This window comes from Heptranchias perlo, chromosome 32, assembly GCF_035084215.1.
Source record: "Heptranchias perlo isolate sHepPer1 chromosome 32, sHepPer1.hap1, whole genome shotgun sequence".
In the NCBI taxonomy this organism is placed as follows: domain Eukaryota; kingdom Metazoa; phylum Chordata; class Chondrichthyes; order Hexanchiformes; family Hexanchidae; genus Heptranchias; species Heptranchias perlo.
Genome location: NC_090356.1, coordinates 1,334,691 through 1,352,244, shown reverse-complemented (window position 1 = coordinate 1,352,244; position 17,554 = coordinate 1,334,691). Strand labels below are relative to the sequence as shown.

At 58.9% G+C, this 17,554-nt stretch overlaps 1 protein-coding gene across 1 annotated transcript in view; it reads left to right on the top strand.

The window, feature by feature from the left end:
- Nucleotides 1–3,748: 3,748 nt before the first annotated feature.
- LOC137300778 (BICD family-like cargo adapter 2) overlaps nucleotides 3,749–17,554 on the top strand; it is a 47,692-nt gene continuing 33,886 nt past the window's right edge. The window contains exon 1 of the mRNA XM_067970039.1: nucleotides 3,749–3,891. Within this exon, the coding sequence (XP_067826140.1) occupies nucleotides 3,829–3,891 (63 nt within the window). The 5' untranslated portion in view covers nucleotides 3,749–3,828. The remainder of the gene's footprint in view (nucleotides 3,892–17,554) is intronic.

The window sequence follows — 17,554 nt, the reverse complement described above, 5'->3', positions numbered from 1 at the left end:
CCTGTACTGGGGCCCACACCCTCTCTCCCCACACACCCCATCTCCCCCTGTACTGGGGCCCACACCCTCTCTCCCCACACCCCATCTCCCCCTGTACTGGGGCCCACACCCTCTCTCCCCACACACCCCATCTCCCCCTGTACTGGGGCCCACACCCTCTCTCTCCACACCCCATCTCCCCCTGTACTGGGGCCCACACCCTCTCTCCCCACACACCCCATCTCCCCCTGTACTGGGGCCCACACCCTCTCTCCCCCCACCCCATCTCCCCCTGTACTGGGGCCCACACCCTCTCTCTCCCCACACCCCATCTCCCCCTGTACTGGGGCCCACACCCTCTCTCCCCACACACCCCATCTCCCCCTGTACTGGGGCCCACACCCTCTCTCCCCACACCCCATCTCCCCCTGTACTGGGGCCCACACCCTCTCTCCCCACACCCCATCTCCCCCTGTACTGGGGCCCACACCCTCTCTCCCCACACACCCCATCTCCCCCTGTACTGGGGCCCACACCCTCTCTCTCCCCACACACCCCATCTCCCCCTGTACTGGGGCCCACACCCTCTCTCCCCACACACCCCATCTCCCCCTGTACTGGGGCCCACACCCTCTCCCCCCACACCCCATCTCCCCCTGTACTGGGGCCCACACCCTCTCTCCCCACACCCCATCTCCCCCTGTACTGGGCCCACACCCTCTCTCCCCACTCCCCATCTCCCCCTGTACTGGGGCCCACACCCTCTCTCCCCACACACCCCATCTCCCCCTGTACTGGGGTCCACACCCTCTCTCCCCACACACCCCATCTCCCCCTGTACTGGGGCCCACACCCTCTCTCCCCACTCCCCATCTCCCCCTGTACTGGGGCCCACACCCTCTCTCCCCACACCCCATCTCCCCCTGTACTGGGCCCACACCCTCTCTCTCTCCACACACCCCATCTCCCCCTGTACTGGGGCCCACACCCTCTCTCCCCACACACCCCATCTCCCCCTGTACTGGGCCCCACACCCTCTCTCCCCACACACCCCATCTCCCCCTGTACTGGGGCCCACACCCTCTCTCTCCCCACACCCCATCTCCCCCTGTACTGGGGCCCACACCCTCTCTCCCCACACACCCCATCTCCCCCTGTACTGGGGCCCACACCCTCTCTCTCCCCACACCCCATCTCCCCCTGTACTGGGGCCCACACCCTCTCTCACCACACCCCATCTCCCCCTGTACTGGGCCCACACCCTCTCTCTCTCCCCCCACCCCATCTCCCCCTGTACTGGGGCCCACACCCTCTCTCCCCACACACCCCATCTCCCCCTGTACTGGGGCCCACACCCTCTCTCCCCACACCCCATCTCCCCCTGTACTGGGGCCCACACCCTCTCTCTCCCCACACCCCATCTCCCCCTGTACTGGGGCCCACACCCTCTCTCTCCCCACACCCCATCTCCCCCTGTACTGGGCCCACACCCTCTCTCCCCCCACACACCCCATCTCCCCCTGTACTGGGGCCCACACCCTCTCTCCCCACACCCCATCTCCCCCTGTACTGGGGCCCACACCCTCTCTCCCCACACCCCATCTCCCCCTGTACTGGGGCCCACACCCTCTCTCCCCACACCCCATCTCCCCCTGTACTGTGGCCCACACCCTCTCTCCCCACACCCCATCTCCCCCTGTACTGGGGCCCACACCCTCTCTCCCCACACCCCATCTCCCCCTGTACTGGGGCCCACACCCTCTCTCCCCACACACCCCATCTCCCCCTGTACTGGGGCCCACACCCTCTCTCCCCACACACCCCATCTCCCCCTGTACTGGGACCCACACCCTCTCTCCCCACACACCCCATCTCCCCCTGTACTGGGGCCCACACCCTCTCTCCCCACACACCCCATCTCCCCCTGTACTGGGGCCCACACCCTCTCTCCCCACACACCCCATCTCCCCCTGTACTGGGGCCCACACCCTCTCTCCCCCCACACCCCATCTCCCCCTGTACTGGGGCCCACACCCTCTCTCCCCACACACCCCATCTCCCCCTGTACTGGGGCCCACACCCTCTCTCCCCACACCCCATCTCCCCCTGTACTGGGGCCCACACCCTCTCTCCACACACTCCCCATCTCCCCCTGTACTGGGGCCCACACCCTCTCTCCCCACACCCCATCTCTCCCTGTACTGGGGCCCACACCCTCTCTCCCCACACACCCCATCTCCCCCTGTACTGGGGCCCACACCCTCTCTCCCCACACACCCCATCTCCCCCTGTACTGGGGCCCACACCCTCTCTCCCCACACAACCCATCTCCCCCTGTACTGGGGCCCACACCCTCTCTCCCCACACAACCCATCTCCCCCTGTACTGGGGCCCACACCCTCTCTCCCCACACCCCATCTCCCCCTGTACTGGGGCCCACACCCTCTCTCCCCACTCCCCATCTCCCCCTGTACTGGGGCCCACACCCTCTCTCCCCACACACCCCATCTCCCCCTGTACTGGGGCCCACACCCTCTCTCCCCACGCACCCCATCTCCCCCTGTACTGGGGCCCACACCCTCTCTCCCCACACCCCATCTCCCCCTGTACTGGGGCCCACACCCTCTCTCCCCACACACCCCATCTCCCCCTGTACTGGGGCCCGCTCCCTCTCTCCCCACACACCCCATCTCCCCCTGTACTGGGGCCCACACCCTCTCCCCACACACCCCATCTCCCCCTGTACTGGGGCCCACACCCTCTCCCCACACACCCCATCTCCCCCTGTACTGGGGCCCACACCCTCTCTCCCCACACACCCCATCTCCCCCTGTACTGGGGCCCACACCCTCTCCCCACACACCCCATCTCCCCCTGTACTGGGGCCCACACCCTCTCCCCACACACCCCATCTCCCCCTGTACTGGGGCCCACACCCTCTCTCCCCACACCCCATCTCCCCCTGTACTGGGGCCCACACCCTCTCTCCCCACACACCCCATCTCCCCCTGTACTGGGCCCACACCCTCTCTCCCCACACCCCATCTCCCCCTGTACTGGGGCCCACACCCTCTCTCCCCACACCCCATCTCCCCCTGTACTGGGGCCCACACCCTCTCTCCCCACACACCCCATCTCCCCCTGTACTGGGGCCCACACCCTCTCTCTCCCCACACCCCATCTCCCCCTGTACTGGGGCCCACACCCTCTCTCCCCACACACCCCATCTCCCCCTGTACTGGGGTCCAAACTCCCCTCCCTGTTCACCTGCCGCTGACCCATGGCCACAATCCCCACAATCCTCGGCTGTCCAGTAATCCCTCCGTCTAGCACGGACCGTGACCGGAGGGAACGTGGCCCAGGGCTGAAATGTTTCGATGGGGTCGATCGAGAGAGAAACTATTTCCTCTGGTGGGGGGAGAGTCCAGAACAAGGAGGGGCAGAACCTTAAAATTAGAGCCAGGCCGTTCAGGGAGCATTTCTTCACACAAAGGGGAGTGGGAATCTGGAACTCTCTCCTCTTCCCCCTCCAAAAAACAAAGCCTCTCGAGGCTGAGGGGTCAATTGGAGATTTGAAGAGTGAGATGGAGAGATCTTGGTTTGGTGACGAGGGAGATGGGACAATGGTGGGCAGATGGAGTTGAGATACAGATCAGCCTTGGTCTGATTGAATGGTGGGGAACAGGTTCGAGGGGCTGAATGGCCACCTCCTCTTCCTGCGGTCCGATGTTCCAGTGTGTTTGACGGATAATCCTCGCTCCACAGAATCAGACCCTTCGAGACAGAAGGGGGGAAGTGGAGCAGCGGAACAAGGCCCTGAGGGAAGAGAATGGGCTGTTGGAGGGAGGCATGCAATCATTACAGGCGAGTCTGCTCCTGGTGCAAGGACAAAACGAGCAACTGGACCTCCAGGTGAGGGCTCGGAGAGGGGAAAGAGGGGGTACAGGGAGGGACCACACTGGGGAACAGTGGGGTATAGAGAGAGGGGACACACTGGGGAACAGTGGGGTATAGAGAGAGAGGGGACACACTGGGGAACAGTGGGGTATAGAGAGAGGGGACACACTGGGGAACAGTGGGGTATAGAGAGAGGGGACACACTGGGGAACAGTGGGGTATGGAGAGAGGGGACACACTGGGGAACAGTGGGGTATAGAGAGAGGGGACACACTGGGGAACAGTGGGGTATAGAGAGAGGGGACACACTGGGGAACAGTGGGGTATGGAGAGAGGGGACACACTGGGGAACAGTGGGGTATAGAGAGAGAGGACACACTGGGGAACAGTGGGGTATAGAGAGAGAGGGGACACACTGGGGAACAGTGGGGTATAGAGAGAGAGGGGACACACTGGGGAACAGTGGGGTATAGAGAGAGGGGACACACTGGGGAACAGTGGGGTATAGAGAGAGGGGACACACTGGGGAACAGTGGGGTATAGAGAGGGGGGACACACTGGGGAACAGTGGGGTATAGAGAGAGGGGACACACTGGGGAACAGTGGGGTATAGAGAGAGGGGACACACTGGGGAACAGTGGGGTATAGAGAGAGAGGACACACTGGGGAACAGTGGGGTATAGAGAGAGAGGACACACTGGGGAACAGTGGGGTATAGAGAGAGGGGACACACTGGGGAACAGTGGGGTATAGTGAGAGGGGACACACTGGGGAACAGTGGGGTATAGAGAGAGGGGACACACTGGGGAACAGTGGGGGAAAAGAGAGAGGGGACACACTGGGGAACAGTGGGGTATAGAGAGAGGGGACACACTGGGGAACAGTGGGGTATAGAGAGAGAGGACACACTGGGGAACAGTGGGGTATAGAGAGGGAGGGGACAGACTGGGGAACAGTGGGGTATAGAGAGAGGGGACACACTGGGGAACAGTGGGGTATAGAGAGAGGGGACACACTGGGGAACAGTGGGGTATAGAGAGAGGGGACACACTGGGGAACAGTGGGGTATAGAGAGAGGGGACACACTGGGGAACAGTGGGGGACAGAGAGAGAGGGGACACACTGGGGAACAGTGGGGTATAGAGAGAGGGGACACACTGGGGAACAGTGGGGTATAGAGAGAGAGGGGACACACTGGGGAACAGTGGGGTATAGAGAGAGGGGACACACTGGGGAACAGTGGGGTATAGAGAGAGGGGACACACTGGGGAACAGTGGGGTATAGAGAGAGAGGGGACACACTGGGGAACAGTGGGGTATAGAGAGAGGGGACACACTGGGGAACAGTGGGGTATAGAGAGAGGGGACACACTGGGGAACAGTGGGGTATAGAGAGAGAGGGGACACACTGGGGAACAGTGGGGTATAGAGAGAGGGGACACACTGGGGAACAGTGGGGTATAGAGAGAGGGGACACACTGGGGAACAGTGGGGTATAGAGAGAGGGGACACACTGGGGAACAGTGGGGTACAGAGAGAGCGGGGACACACTGGGGAACAGTGGGGTATAGAAGAGAGGGGACACACTGGGGAACAGTGGGGTATAGAGAGAGGGGACACACTGGGGAACAGTGGGGTATAGAGAGAGGGGACACACTGGGGAACAGTGGGGTATATAGAGAGAGGGGACACACTGGGGAACAGTGGGGTATAGAGAGAGAGGGGACACACTGGGGAACAGTGGGGTATAGAGAGAGAGGGGACACACTGGGGAACAGTGGGGTATAGAGAGAGGGGACACACTGGGGAACAGTGGGGTATAGAGAGAGGGGACACACTGGGGAACAGTGGGGTATAGAGAGAGAGGACACACTGGGGAACAGTGGGGTATATAGAGAGAGGGGACACACTGGGGAACAGTGGGGTACAGAGAGAGAGGACACACTGGGGAACAGTGGGGTATATAGAGAGAGGGGACACACTGGGGAACAGTGGGGTATAGAGAGAGGGGACACACTGGGGAACAGTGGGGTATAGAGAGAGGGGACACACTGGGGAACAGTGGGGTATAGAGAGAGAGGACACACTGGGGAACAGTGGGGTATATAGAGAGAGGGGACACACTGGGGAACAGTGGGGTATAGAGAGAGAGGACACACTGTGGAACAGTGGGGTATAGAGAGAGGGGACACACTGGGGAACAGTGGGGTGCAGAGAGAGGGGACACACTGGGGAACAGTGGGGTATAGAGAGAGAGGGGACACACTGGGGAACAGTGGGGTGCAGAGAGGGGGGACACACTGGGGAACAGTGGGGTATAGAGAGAGAGGGGACACACTGGGGAACAGTGGGGTATAGAGAGAGGGGACACACTGGGGAACAGTGGGGTATAGAGAGAGGGGACACACTGGGGAACAGTGGGGTATAGAGAGAGGGGACACACTGGGGAACAGTGGGGTACAGAGAGAGGGGACACACTGGGGAACAGTGGGGTATAGAGAGAGAGGGGACACACTGGGGAACAGTGGGGTATAGAGAGAGGGGACACACTGGGGAAAAGTGGGGTATAGAGAGAGGGGACACACTGGGGAACAGTGGGGTATATAGAGAGAGGGGACACACTGGGGAACAGTGGGGTATAGAGAGAGAGGGGACACACTGGGGAACAGTGGGGTATGTGGAGAGGGGACACACTGGGGAACAGTGGGGTATGTGGAGAGGGGACACACTGGGGAACAGTGGGGTATAGAGAGAGGGGACACACTGGGGAACAGTGGGGTATAGAGAGAGGGGACACACTGGGGAACAGTGGGGTATAGAGAGAGGGGACACACTGGGGAACAGTGGGGTATAGAGAGAGGGGACACACTGGGGAACAGTGGGGTATAGAGAGAGGGGACACACTGGGGAACAGTGGGGTATAGAGAGAGGGGACACACTGGGGAACAGTGGGGTATAGAGAGAGGGGGGACACACTGGGGAACAGTGGGGTATAGAGAGAGAGGACACACTGGGGAACAGTGGCGTATAGAGAGAGGGGACACACTGGGGAACAGTGGGGTATAGAGAGAGGGGACACACTGGGGAACAGTGGGGTATAGAGAGAGAGGACACACTGGGGAACAGTGGGGTATAGAGAGAGGGGACACACTGGGGAACAGTGGGGTATAGAGAGAGGGGACACACTGGGGAACAGTGGGGTACAGAGAGAGGACACACTGGGGAACAGTGGGGTATAGAGAGAGGGGACACACTGGGGAACAGTGGGGTATAGAGAGAGGGGACACACTGGGGAACAGTGGGGTATAGAGAGAGGGGGGACACACTGGGGAACAGTGGGGTATAGAGAGAGGGGACACACTGGGGAACAGTGGGGTATAGAGAGTGGGGACACACTGGGGAACAGTGGGGTATAGAGAGGGGGGACACACTGGGGAACAGTGGGGTATAGAGAGAGGGGACACACTGGGGAACAGTGGGGTATAGAGAGAGGGGACACAGTGGGGTATAGAGAGTGGGGACACACTGGGGAACAGTGGGGTATAGAGAGGGGGGACACACTGGGGAACAGTGAGGTATAGAGAGAGGGGGGACACACTGGGAAACAGTGGGGTATAGAGAGAGGGGACACAATGGGGAACAGTGGGGTATAGAGAGAGAGGACACACTGGGGAACAGTGGGGTATAGAGAGAGAGGACACACTGGGGAACAGTGGGGTATAGAGAGAGGGGGGACACACTGGGGAACAGTGGGGTATGGAGAGAGGGGGGACACACTGGGGAACAGTGGGGTATATAGAGGGGGGACACACTGGGGAACAGTGGGGTATAGAGAGAGGGGACACACTGGGGAACAGTGGGGTATAGAGAGAGAGGGGACACGCTGGGGAACAGTGGGGTATAGAGAGGGGGGACACACTGGGGAACAGTGGGGTATAGAGAGAGGGGACACACTGGGGAACAGTGGGGTATAGAGAGGGGGGACACACTGGGGAACAGTGGGGTATAGAGAGAGGGGACACACTGGGGAACAGTGGGGTATAGAGAGAGGGGACACAGTGGGGTATAGAGAGTGGGGACACACTGGGGAACAGTGGGGTATAGAGAGGGGGACACACTGGGGAACAGTGAGGTATAGAGAGAGGGGGGACACACTGGGAAACAGTGGGGTATAGAGAGAGGGGACACAATGGGGAACAGTGGGGTATAGAGAGAGAGGACACACTGGGGAACAGTGGGGTATAGAGAGAGGGGGGACACACTGGGGAACAGTGGGGTATGGAGAGAGGGGGGACACACTGGGGAACAGTGGGGTATGGAGAGAGGGGACACACTGGGGAACAGTGGGGTATAGAGAGAGGGGGGACACACTGGGGAACAGTGGGGTATAGAGAGAGGGGGGACACACTGGGGAACAGTGGGGTATGGAGAGAGGGGACACACTGGGGAACAGTGGGGTATAGAGAGAGGGGACACACTGGGGAACAGTGGGGTATAGAGAGAGAGGACACACTGGGGAACAGTGGGGTATAGAGAGAGGGGGGACACACTGGGGAACAGTGGGGTATGGAGAGAGGGGACACACTGGGGAACAGTGGGGTATAGAGAGAGGGGACACACTGGGGAACAGTGGGGTATAGAGAGAGGGGACACACTGGGGAACAGTGGGGTATATAGAGAGAGGACACACTGGGGAACAGTGGGGTATAGAGAGAGGGGACACACTGGGGAACAGTGGGGTATAGAGAGAGGGGGGACACACTGGGGAACAGTGGGGTACAGAGAGAGGGGGACACACTGGGGAACAGTGGGGTATATAGAGAGAGGACACACTGGGGAACAGTGGGGTATAGAGAGAGGGGACACACTGGGGAACAGTGGGGTATAGAGAGAGGGGGGACACACTGGGGAACAGTGGGGTATAGAGAGAGGGGGACACACTGGGGAACAGTGGGGTATAGAGAGAGGGGACACACTGGGGAACAGTGGGGTATAGAGAGAGGGGACACACTGGGGAACAGTGGGGTATAGAGAGAGGGGACACACTGGGGAACAGTGGGGTATAGAGAGAGAGGGGACACACTGGGGAACAGTGGGGTATGGAGAGAGGGGACACACTGGGGAACAGTGGGGTATAGAGAGAGGGGACACACTGGGGAACAGTGGGGTATAGAGAGAGGGGACACACTGGGGAACAGTGGGGTATAGAGAGAGGGGACACACTGGGGAACAGTGGGGTATAGAGAGAGGGGACACACTGGGGAACAGTGGGGTATAGAGAGAGGGGACACACTGGGGAACAGTGGGGTATAGAGAGAGGGGACACACTGGGGAACAGTGAGGTATATAGAGAGGGGACACACTGGGGAACAGTGGGGTATAGAGAGAGAGGGGACACACTGGGGAACAGTGGGGTATAGAGAGAGGGGACACACTGGGGAACAGTGAGGAAAAGAGAGAGGGGACAGACTGGGGAACAGTGGGGTATAGAGAGAGGGGACACACTGGGGAACAGTGGGGTATAGAGAGAGGGGACACACTGGGGAACAGTGGGGTATAGAGAGAGAGGGGACACACTGGGGAACAGTGGGGTATAGAGAGAGAGGGGACACACTGGGGAACAGTGGGGTATATAGAGAGGGGGGACACACTGGGGAACAGTGGGGTATAGAGAGAGGGGACACACTGGGGAACAGTGGGGTATAGAGAGGGGGGACACACTGGGGAACAGTGGGGTATAGAGAGAGAGGGGACACACTGGGGAACAGTGGGGTATAGAGAGAGGGGACACACTGGGGAACAGTGGGGTATAGAGAGAGGGGACACACTGGGGAACAGTGGGGTATAGAGAGAGGGGACACACTGGGGAACAGTGGGGTACAGAGAGAGGGGACACACTGGGGAACAGTGGGGTATAGAGAGAGAGGACACACTGGGGAACAGTGGGGTATACAGAGAGAGGGGACACACTGGGGAACAGTGGGGTATAGAGAGAGAGGACACACTGGGGAACAGTGGGGTATAGAGAGAGGGGACACACTGGGGAACAGTGGGGTATAGAGAGAGGGGACACACTGGGGAACAGTGGGGTATATAGAGAGAGGACACACTGGGGAACAGTGGGGTATAGAGAGAGGGGACACACTGGGGAACAGTGGGGTATAGAGAGAGGGGGGACACACTGGGGAACAGTGGGGTACAGAGAGAGGGGACACACTGGGGAACAATGGGGTATCGAGAGAGAGGGGACACACTGGGGAACAGTGGGGTACAGAGAGAGGGGACACACTGGGGAACAGTGGGGTATAGAGAGAGGGGACACACTGGGGAACAGTGGGGTATAGAGAGAGAGGACACACTGGGGAACAGTGGGGTATAGAGAGAGGGGACACACTGGGGAACAGTGGGGTATAGAGAGAGAGGACACACTGGGGAACAGTGGGGTATAGAGTGAGAGGGGACACACTGGGGAACAGTGGGGTATAGAGAGAGAGGGGACACACTGGGGAACAGTGGGGTATCGAGAGAGGGGTCATACTGGGGAACAGTGGGGTATAGAGAGAGGGGACACACTGGGGAACAGTGGGGTATAGAGAGAGGGGACACACTGGGGAACAGTGGGGTATAGAGAGAGGGGACACACTGTGGAACAGTGGGGTATAGAGAGAGGGGACACACTGGGGAACAGTGGGGTATAGAGAGAGGGGACACACTGGGGAACAGTGGGGTATAGAGAGAGGGGACACACTGGGGAACAGTGGGGTATATAGAGAGAGGACACACTGGGGAACAGTGGGGTATAGAGAGAGGGGACACACTGGGGAACAGTGGGGTATAGAGAGAGAGGGGACACACTGGGGAACAGTGGGGTATCGAGAGAGAGGACACACTGGGGAACAGTGGGGTATATAGAGAGAGGGGACACACTGGGGAACAGTGGGGTATAGAGAGAGAGGGGACACACTGGGGAACAGTGGGGTATAGAGAGAGGGGACACACTGGGGAACAGTGGGGTATAGAGAGAGGGGACACACTGGGGAACAGTGGGGTATAGAGAGAGAGGGGACACACTGGGGAACAGTGGGGTATAGAGAGAGGGGACACACTGGGGAACAGTGGAGTATAGAGAGAGAGGGGACACACTGGGGAACAGTGGGGTATAGAGAGAGGGGACACACTGGGGAACAGTGGGGTATAGAGAGAGGGGACACACTGGGGAACAGTGGGGTATAGAGAGAGGGGACACACTGGGGAACAGTGGGGTACAGAGAGAGGGGGGACACTGGGGAACAGTGGGGTATAGAGAGAGGGGACACACTGGGGAACAGTGGGGTATAGAGAGAGGGGACACACTGGGGAACAGTGGGGTATAGAGAGAGGGGACACACTGGGGAACAGTGGGGTATAGAGAGAGGGGACACACTGGGGAACAGTGGGGTATAGAGAGGGGGGACACACTGGGGAACAGTGGGGTATAGAGAGAGAGGGGACACCCTGGGGAACAGTGGGGTATAGAGAGGGGGGACACACTGGGGAACAGTGGGGTATAGAGAGAGAGGACACACTGGGGAACAGTGGGGTATAGAGAGAGGGGGGACACACTGTGGAACAGTGGGGTACAGAGAGAGAGGGGACACACTGGGGAACAGTGGGGTATAGAGAGAGGGGGGACACACTGGGGAACAGTGGGGTACAGAGAGAGAGGGGACACACTGGGGAACAGTGGGGTATAGAGAGAGGGGACACACTGGGGAACAGTGGGGTATAGAGAGAGGGGACACACTGGGGAACAGTGGGGTATAGTGAGAGGGGACACACTGGGGAACAGTGGGGTATAGAGAGAGGGAACACACTGGGGAACAGTGGGGTATAGAGAGAGGGGTCACACTGGGGAACAGTGGGGTATAGAGAGAGGGGACACACTGGGGAACAGTGGGGTATAGAGAGAGGGGACACACTGGGGAACAGTGGGGTATAGAGAGAGGGGACACACTGGAGAACAGTGGGGTATAGAGAGAGGGGGGACACACTGGGGAACAGTGGGGTATAGAGAGAGGGGACACACTGGGGAACAGTGGGGTATAGAGTGAGGGGGGACACACTGGGGAACAGTGGGGTATAGAGAGAGGGGACACACTGGGGAACAGTGGGGTATAGAGAGAGGGGACACACTGGGGAACAGTGGGGTATAGAGAGAGAGGACACACTGGGGAACAGTGGGGTATAGAGAGAGAGGACACACTGGGGAACAGTGGGGGACAGAGAGAGAGGACACACTGGGGAACAGTGGGGTATAGAGAGAGAGGACACACTGGGGAACAGTGGGGTATAGAGAGAGGGGACACACTGGGGAACAGTGGGGTATAGAGAGAGGGGACACACTGGGGAACAGTGGGGTATAGAGAGAGGGGACACACTGGGGAACAGTGGGGTATAGAGAGAGGGGACACACTGGGGAACAGTGGGGTATAGAGAGAGGGGACACACTGGGGAACAGTGGGGTATAGAGAGAGGGGACACACTGGGGAACAGTGGGGTATAGAGAGAGGGGACACACTGGGGAACAGTGGGGTATAGAGAGAGGGGACACACTGGGGAACAGTGGGGTATAGAGAGAGGGGACACACTGGGGAACAGTGGGGTATAGAGAGAGAGGGGACACACTGGGGAACAGTGGGGTATAGAGAGAGGGGACACACTGGGGAACAGTGGGGTATAGAGAGAGGGGACACACTGGGGAACAGTGGGGTATAGAGAGAGGGGACACACTGGGGAACAGTGGGGTATAGAGAGAGGGGACACACTGGGGAACAGCGGGGTATAGAGAGAGGGGACACACTGGGGAACAGTGGGGGAAAGAGAGAGAGGACACACTGGGGAACAGTGGGGTATAGAGAGAGGGGACACACTGGGGAACAGTGGGGTATAGAGAGAGAGGGGACACACTGGGGAACAGTGGGGTATAGAGAGAGGGGGGACACACTGGGGAACAGTGGGGTATAGAGAGAGAGGACACACTGGGGAACAGTGGGGTATAGAGAGGGGACACACTGGGGAACAGTGGGGTATATAGAGAGGGGGGACACACTGGGGAACAGTGGGGTATAGAGAGAGGGGGGGACACACTGGGGAACAGTGGGGTATAGAGAGAGGGGACACACTGGGGAACAGTGGGGTATAGAGAGAGGGGACACACTGGGGAACAGTGGGGTATAGAGAGAGGGGACACACTGGGGAACAGTGGGGTATATAGAGAGAGGGGACACACTGGGGAACAGTGGGGTATAGAGAGGGGGGACACTGGGGAACAGTGGGGTATAGAGAGAGGGGACACACTGGGGAACAGTGGGGTATAGAGAGAGGGGACACACTGGGGAACAGTGGGGTATATAGAGAGAGAGGGGACACACTGGGGAACAGTGGGGTATAGAGAGAGGGGACACACTGGGGAACAGTGGGGTATATATAGAGAGAGGGGACACACTGGGGAACAGTGGGGTATGGAGAGAGGGGACACACTGGGGAACAGTGGGGTATAGAGAGAGGGGACACACAGGGGAACAGTGGGGTACAGAGAGAGGGGACTAACTGGGGAACAGTGGGGTATAGAGAGAGGGGACACACTGGGGAACAGTGGGGTATAGAGAGAGGGGGGGACACACTGGGGAACAGTGGGGTATAGAGAGAGGGGACACACTGGGGAACAGTGGGGTATAGAGAGAGGGGACACACTGGGGAACAGTGGGGTATAGAGAGAGGGGACACACTGGGGAACAGTGGGGTATATAGAGAGAGGGGACACACTGGGGAACAGTGGGGTATAGAGAGAGGGGACACACTGGGGAACAGTGGGGTATAGAGAGAGGGGACACACTGGGGAACAGTGGGGTATAGAGAGAGGGGACACACTGGGGAACAGTGGGGTATAGAGAGAGGGGACACACTGGGGAACAGTGGGGTATAGAGAGAGGGGACACACTGGGGAACAGTGGGGTATAGAGAGAGGGGACACACTGGGGAACAGTGGGGTATAGAGAGAGGGGACACACTGGGGAACAGTGGGGTATAGAGAGAGGGGGCACACTGGGGAACAGTGGGGTATAGAGAGAGGGGACACACTGGGGAACAGTGGGGTATAGAGAGAGGGGACACACTGGGGAACAGTGGGGTATAGAGAGGGGGGACACTGGGGAACAGTGGGGTATAGAGAGAGGGGACACACTGGGGAACAGTGGGGTATAGAGAGAGGGGACACACTGGGGAACAGTGGGGTATATAGAGAGAGAGGGGACACACTGGGGAACAGTGGGGTATAGAGAGAGGGGACACACTGGGGAACAGTGGGGTATATATAGAGAGAGGGGACACACTGGGGAACAGTGGGGTATAGAGAGAGGGGACACACTGGGGAACAGTGGGGTATAGAGAGAGGGGACACACAGGGGAACAGTGGGGTATAGAGAGAGGGGACACACTGGGGAACAGTGGGGTATATAGAGAGAGAGGGGACACACTGGGGAACAGTGGGGTATAGAGAGAGGGGGGGACACACTGGGGAACAGTGGGGTATAGAGAGAGGGGACACACTGGGGAATAGTGGGGTATAGAGAGAGAGGGGACACACTGGGGAACAGTGGGGTATAGAGAGAGGGGACACACTGGGGAACAGTGGGGTATATAGAGAGAGAGGGGACACACTGGGGAACAGTGGGGTATAGAGAGAGAGGGGACACACTGGGGAACAGTGGGGTATAGAGAGAGGGGACACACTGGGGAACAGTGGGGTATAGAGAGAGGGGACACACTGGGGAACAGTGGGGTATAGAGAGAGGGGGGACACACTGGGGAACAGTGGGGTATAGAGAGAGGGGACACACTGGGGAACAGTGGGGTATAGAGAGAGAGAGGGACACACTGGGGAACAGTGGGGTATAGAGAGAGAGGGGACACACTGGGGAACAGTGGGGTATAGAGAGAGCGGGGACACACTGGGGAACAGTGGGGTATAGAGAGAGAGGGGACACACTGGGGAACAGTGGGGTATAGACAGAGAGAGGACACACTGGGGAACAGTGGGGTATAGAGAGAGAGGACACACTGGGGAACAGTGGGGTATAGAGAGAGAGGACACACTGGGGAACAGTGGGGTATATAGAGAGAGGACACACTGGGGAACAGTGGGGTATAGAGAGAGAGGACACACTGGGGAACAGTGGGGTATAGAGAGAGAGGACACACTGGGGAACAGTGGGGTATAGAGAGAGGGGACACACTGGGGAACAGTGGGGTACAGAGAGAGAGGACACACTGGGGAACAGTGGGGTATAGAGAGAGGGGACACACTGGGGAACAGTGGGGTATAGAGAGAGGGGACACACTGGGGAACAGTGGGGTATAGAGAGAGGGGCACACTGGGGAACAGTGGGGTATAGAGAGGTGACACACTGGGGAACAGTGGGGTATAGAGGGAGGGGGGACACACTGGGGAACAGTGGGGTATAGAGAGAGGGGACACGCTGGGGAACAGTGGGGTATAGAGAGAGGGGACACACTGGGGAACAGTGGGGTATAGAGAGAGAGGACAGACTGGGGAACAGTGGGGTATAGAGAGAGGGGACACACTGGGGAACAGTGGTGTATAGAGAGAGAGGACAGACTGGGGAACAGTGGGGTATAGAGAGAGAGGACACACTGGGGAACAGTGGGGTATAGAGAGAGGGGACACACTGGGGAACAGTGGTGTATAGAGAGAGGACACACTGGGCAACAGTGGGGTATAGAGAGAGGGGACACACTGGGGAACAGTGGGGTATAGAGAGAGAGGGGACACACTGGGGAACAGTGGGGTATAGAGAGAGAGGACACACTGGGGAACAGTGGGGTATATAGAGAGAGGGGACACACTGGGGAACAGTGGGGTACAGAGAGAGGGGACACACTGGGGAACAGTGGGGTATATAGAGAGAGGACACACTGGGGAACAGTGGGGTATAGAGAGAGAGGGGACACACTGGGGAACAGTGGGGTATAGTGAGAGGGGACACACTGGGGAACAGTGGGGTATATAGAGAGAGGGGACAGACTGGGGAACAGTGGGGTACAGAGAGAGGGGACACAATGGGGAACAGTGGGGTACAGAGAGAGGGGACACACTGGGGAACAGTGGGGTATAGAGAGAGGGGACACACTGGGGAACAGTGGGGTATATGGAGAGAGAGGACACACTGGGGAACAGTGGGGTATAGAGAGAGGGGACACACTGGGGAACAGTGGGGTATAGAGAGAGGGGACACACTGGGGAACGGTGGGGTATAGAGAGGGGGGACACACTGGGGAACAGTGGGGTATAGAGAGAGAGGACACACTGGGGAACAGTGGGGTATAGAGAGAGGGGACACACTGGGGAACAGTGGGGTACAGAGAGAGAGGACACACTGGGGAACTGTGGGGTTTTGAGAGAGAGGGGACACACTGGGGAACAGTGGGGTATAGAGAGAGGGGACACACTGGGGAACAGTGGGGTATAGAGAGAGGGGACACACTGGGGAACAGTGGGGTATAGAGAGAGGGGACACACTGGGGAACAGTGGGGTATAGAGAGAGGGGACACACTGGGGAACAGTGGGGGATAGAGAGGGGACACACTGGGGAACAGTGGGGTATAGAGAGGGGACACACTGGGGAACAGTGGGGTATAGAGAGAGGGGACACATTGGGGAACAGTGGGGGATAGAGAGAGGGAACACACTAGGGAACAGTGGGGTATAGAGAGAGGGGACACACTGGGGAACAGTGGGGTATAGAGAGAGGGGACACACTGGGGAACAGTGGGGTATAGAGAGACGGGACACACTGGGGAACAGTGGGGTATAGAGAGAGAGGGGACACACTGGGGAACAGTGGGGTATAGAGAGAGGGGACACACTGGGGAACAGTGGGGTATAGAGAGAGAGAGGGGACACACTGGGGAACAGTGGGGTATAGAGAGAGAGGACACACTGGGGAACAGTGGGGTATAGAGAGAGAGGACACACTGGGGAACAGTGGGGTATAGAGAGAGGGGACACACTGGGGAACAGTGGGGTATAGAGAGAGAGGACACACTGGGGAACAGTGGGGTATAGAGAGAGGGGACACACTGGGGAACAGTGGGGTATATAGAGAGGGGGGACACACTGGGGAACAGTGGGGTATAGAGAGAGGGGACACACTGGGGAACAGTGGGGTATAGAGAGAGGGGACACACTGGGGAACAGTGGGGTATAGAGAGAGGGGACACACTGGGGAACAGTGGGGTATAGAGAGAGGGGACACACTGGGGAACAGTGGGGTACAGAGAGAGGGGACACACTGGGGAACAGTGGGGTATAGAGAGAGAGGGACACACTGGGGAACAGTGGGGTATAGAGAGAGGGGACACACCACACTGGGGAACAGTGGGGTATAGAGAGAGGGGACACACTGGGGAACAGTTGGGGTATAGAGAGAGGGGACACACTGGGGAACAGTGGGGTATAGAGAGAGGGGACACACTGGGGAACAGTGGGGTGCAGAGAGAGGGGACACACTGGGGAACAGTGGGGTATAGAGAGAGAGGGGACACACTGGGGAACAGTGGGGTATAGAGAGAGGGGGCACACTGGGGGAACAGTGGGGTATAGAGAGAGGGGACACACTG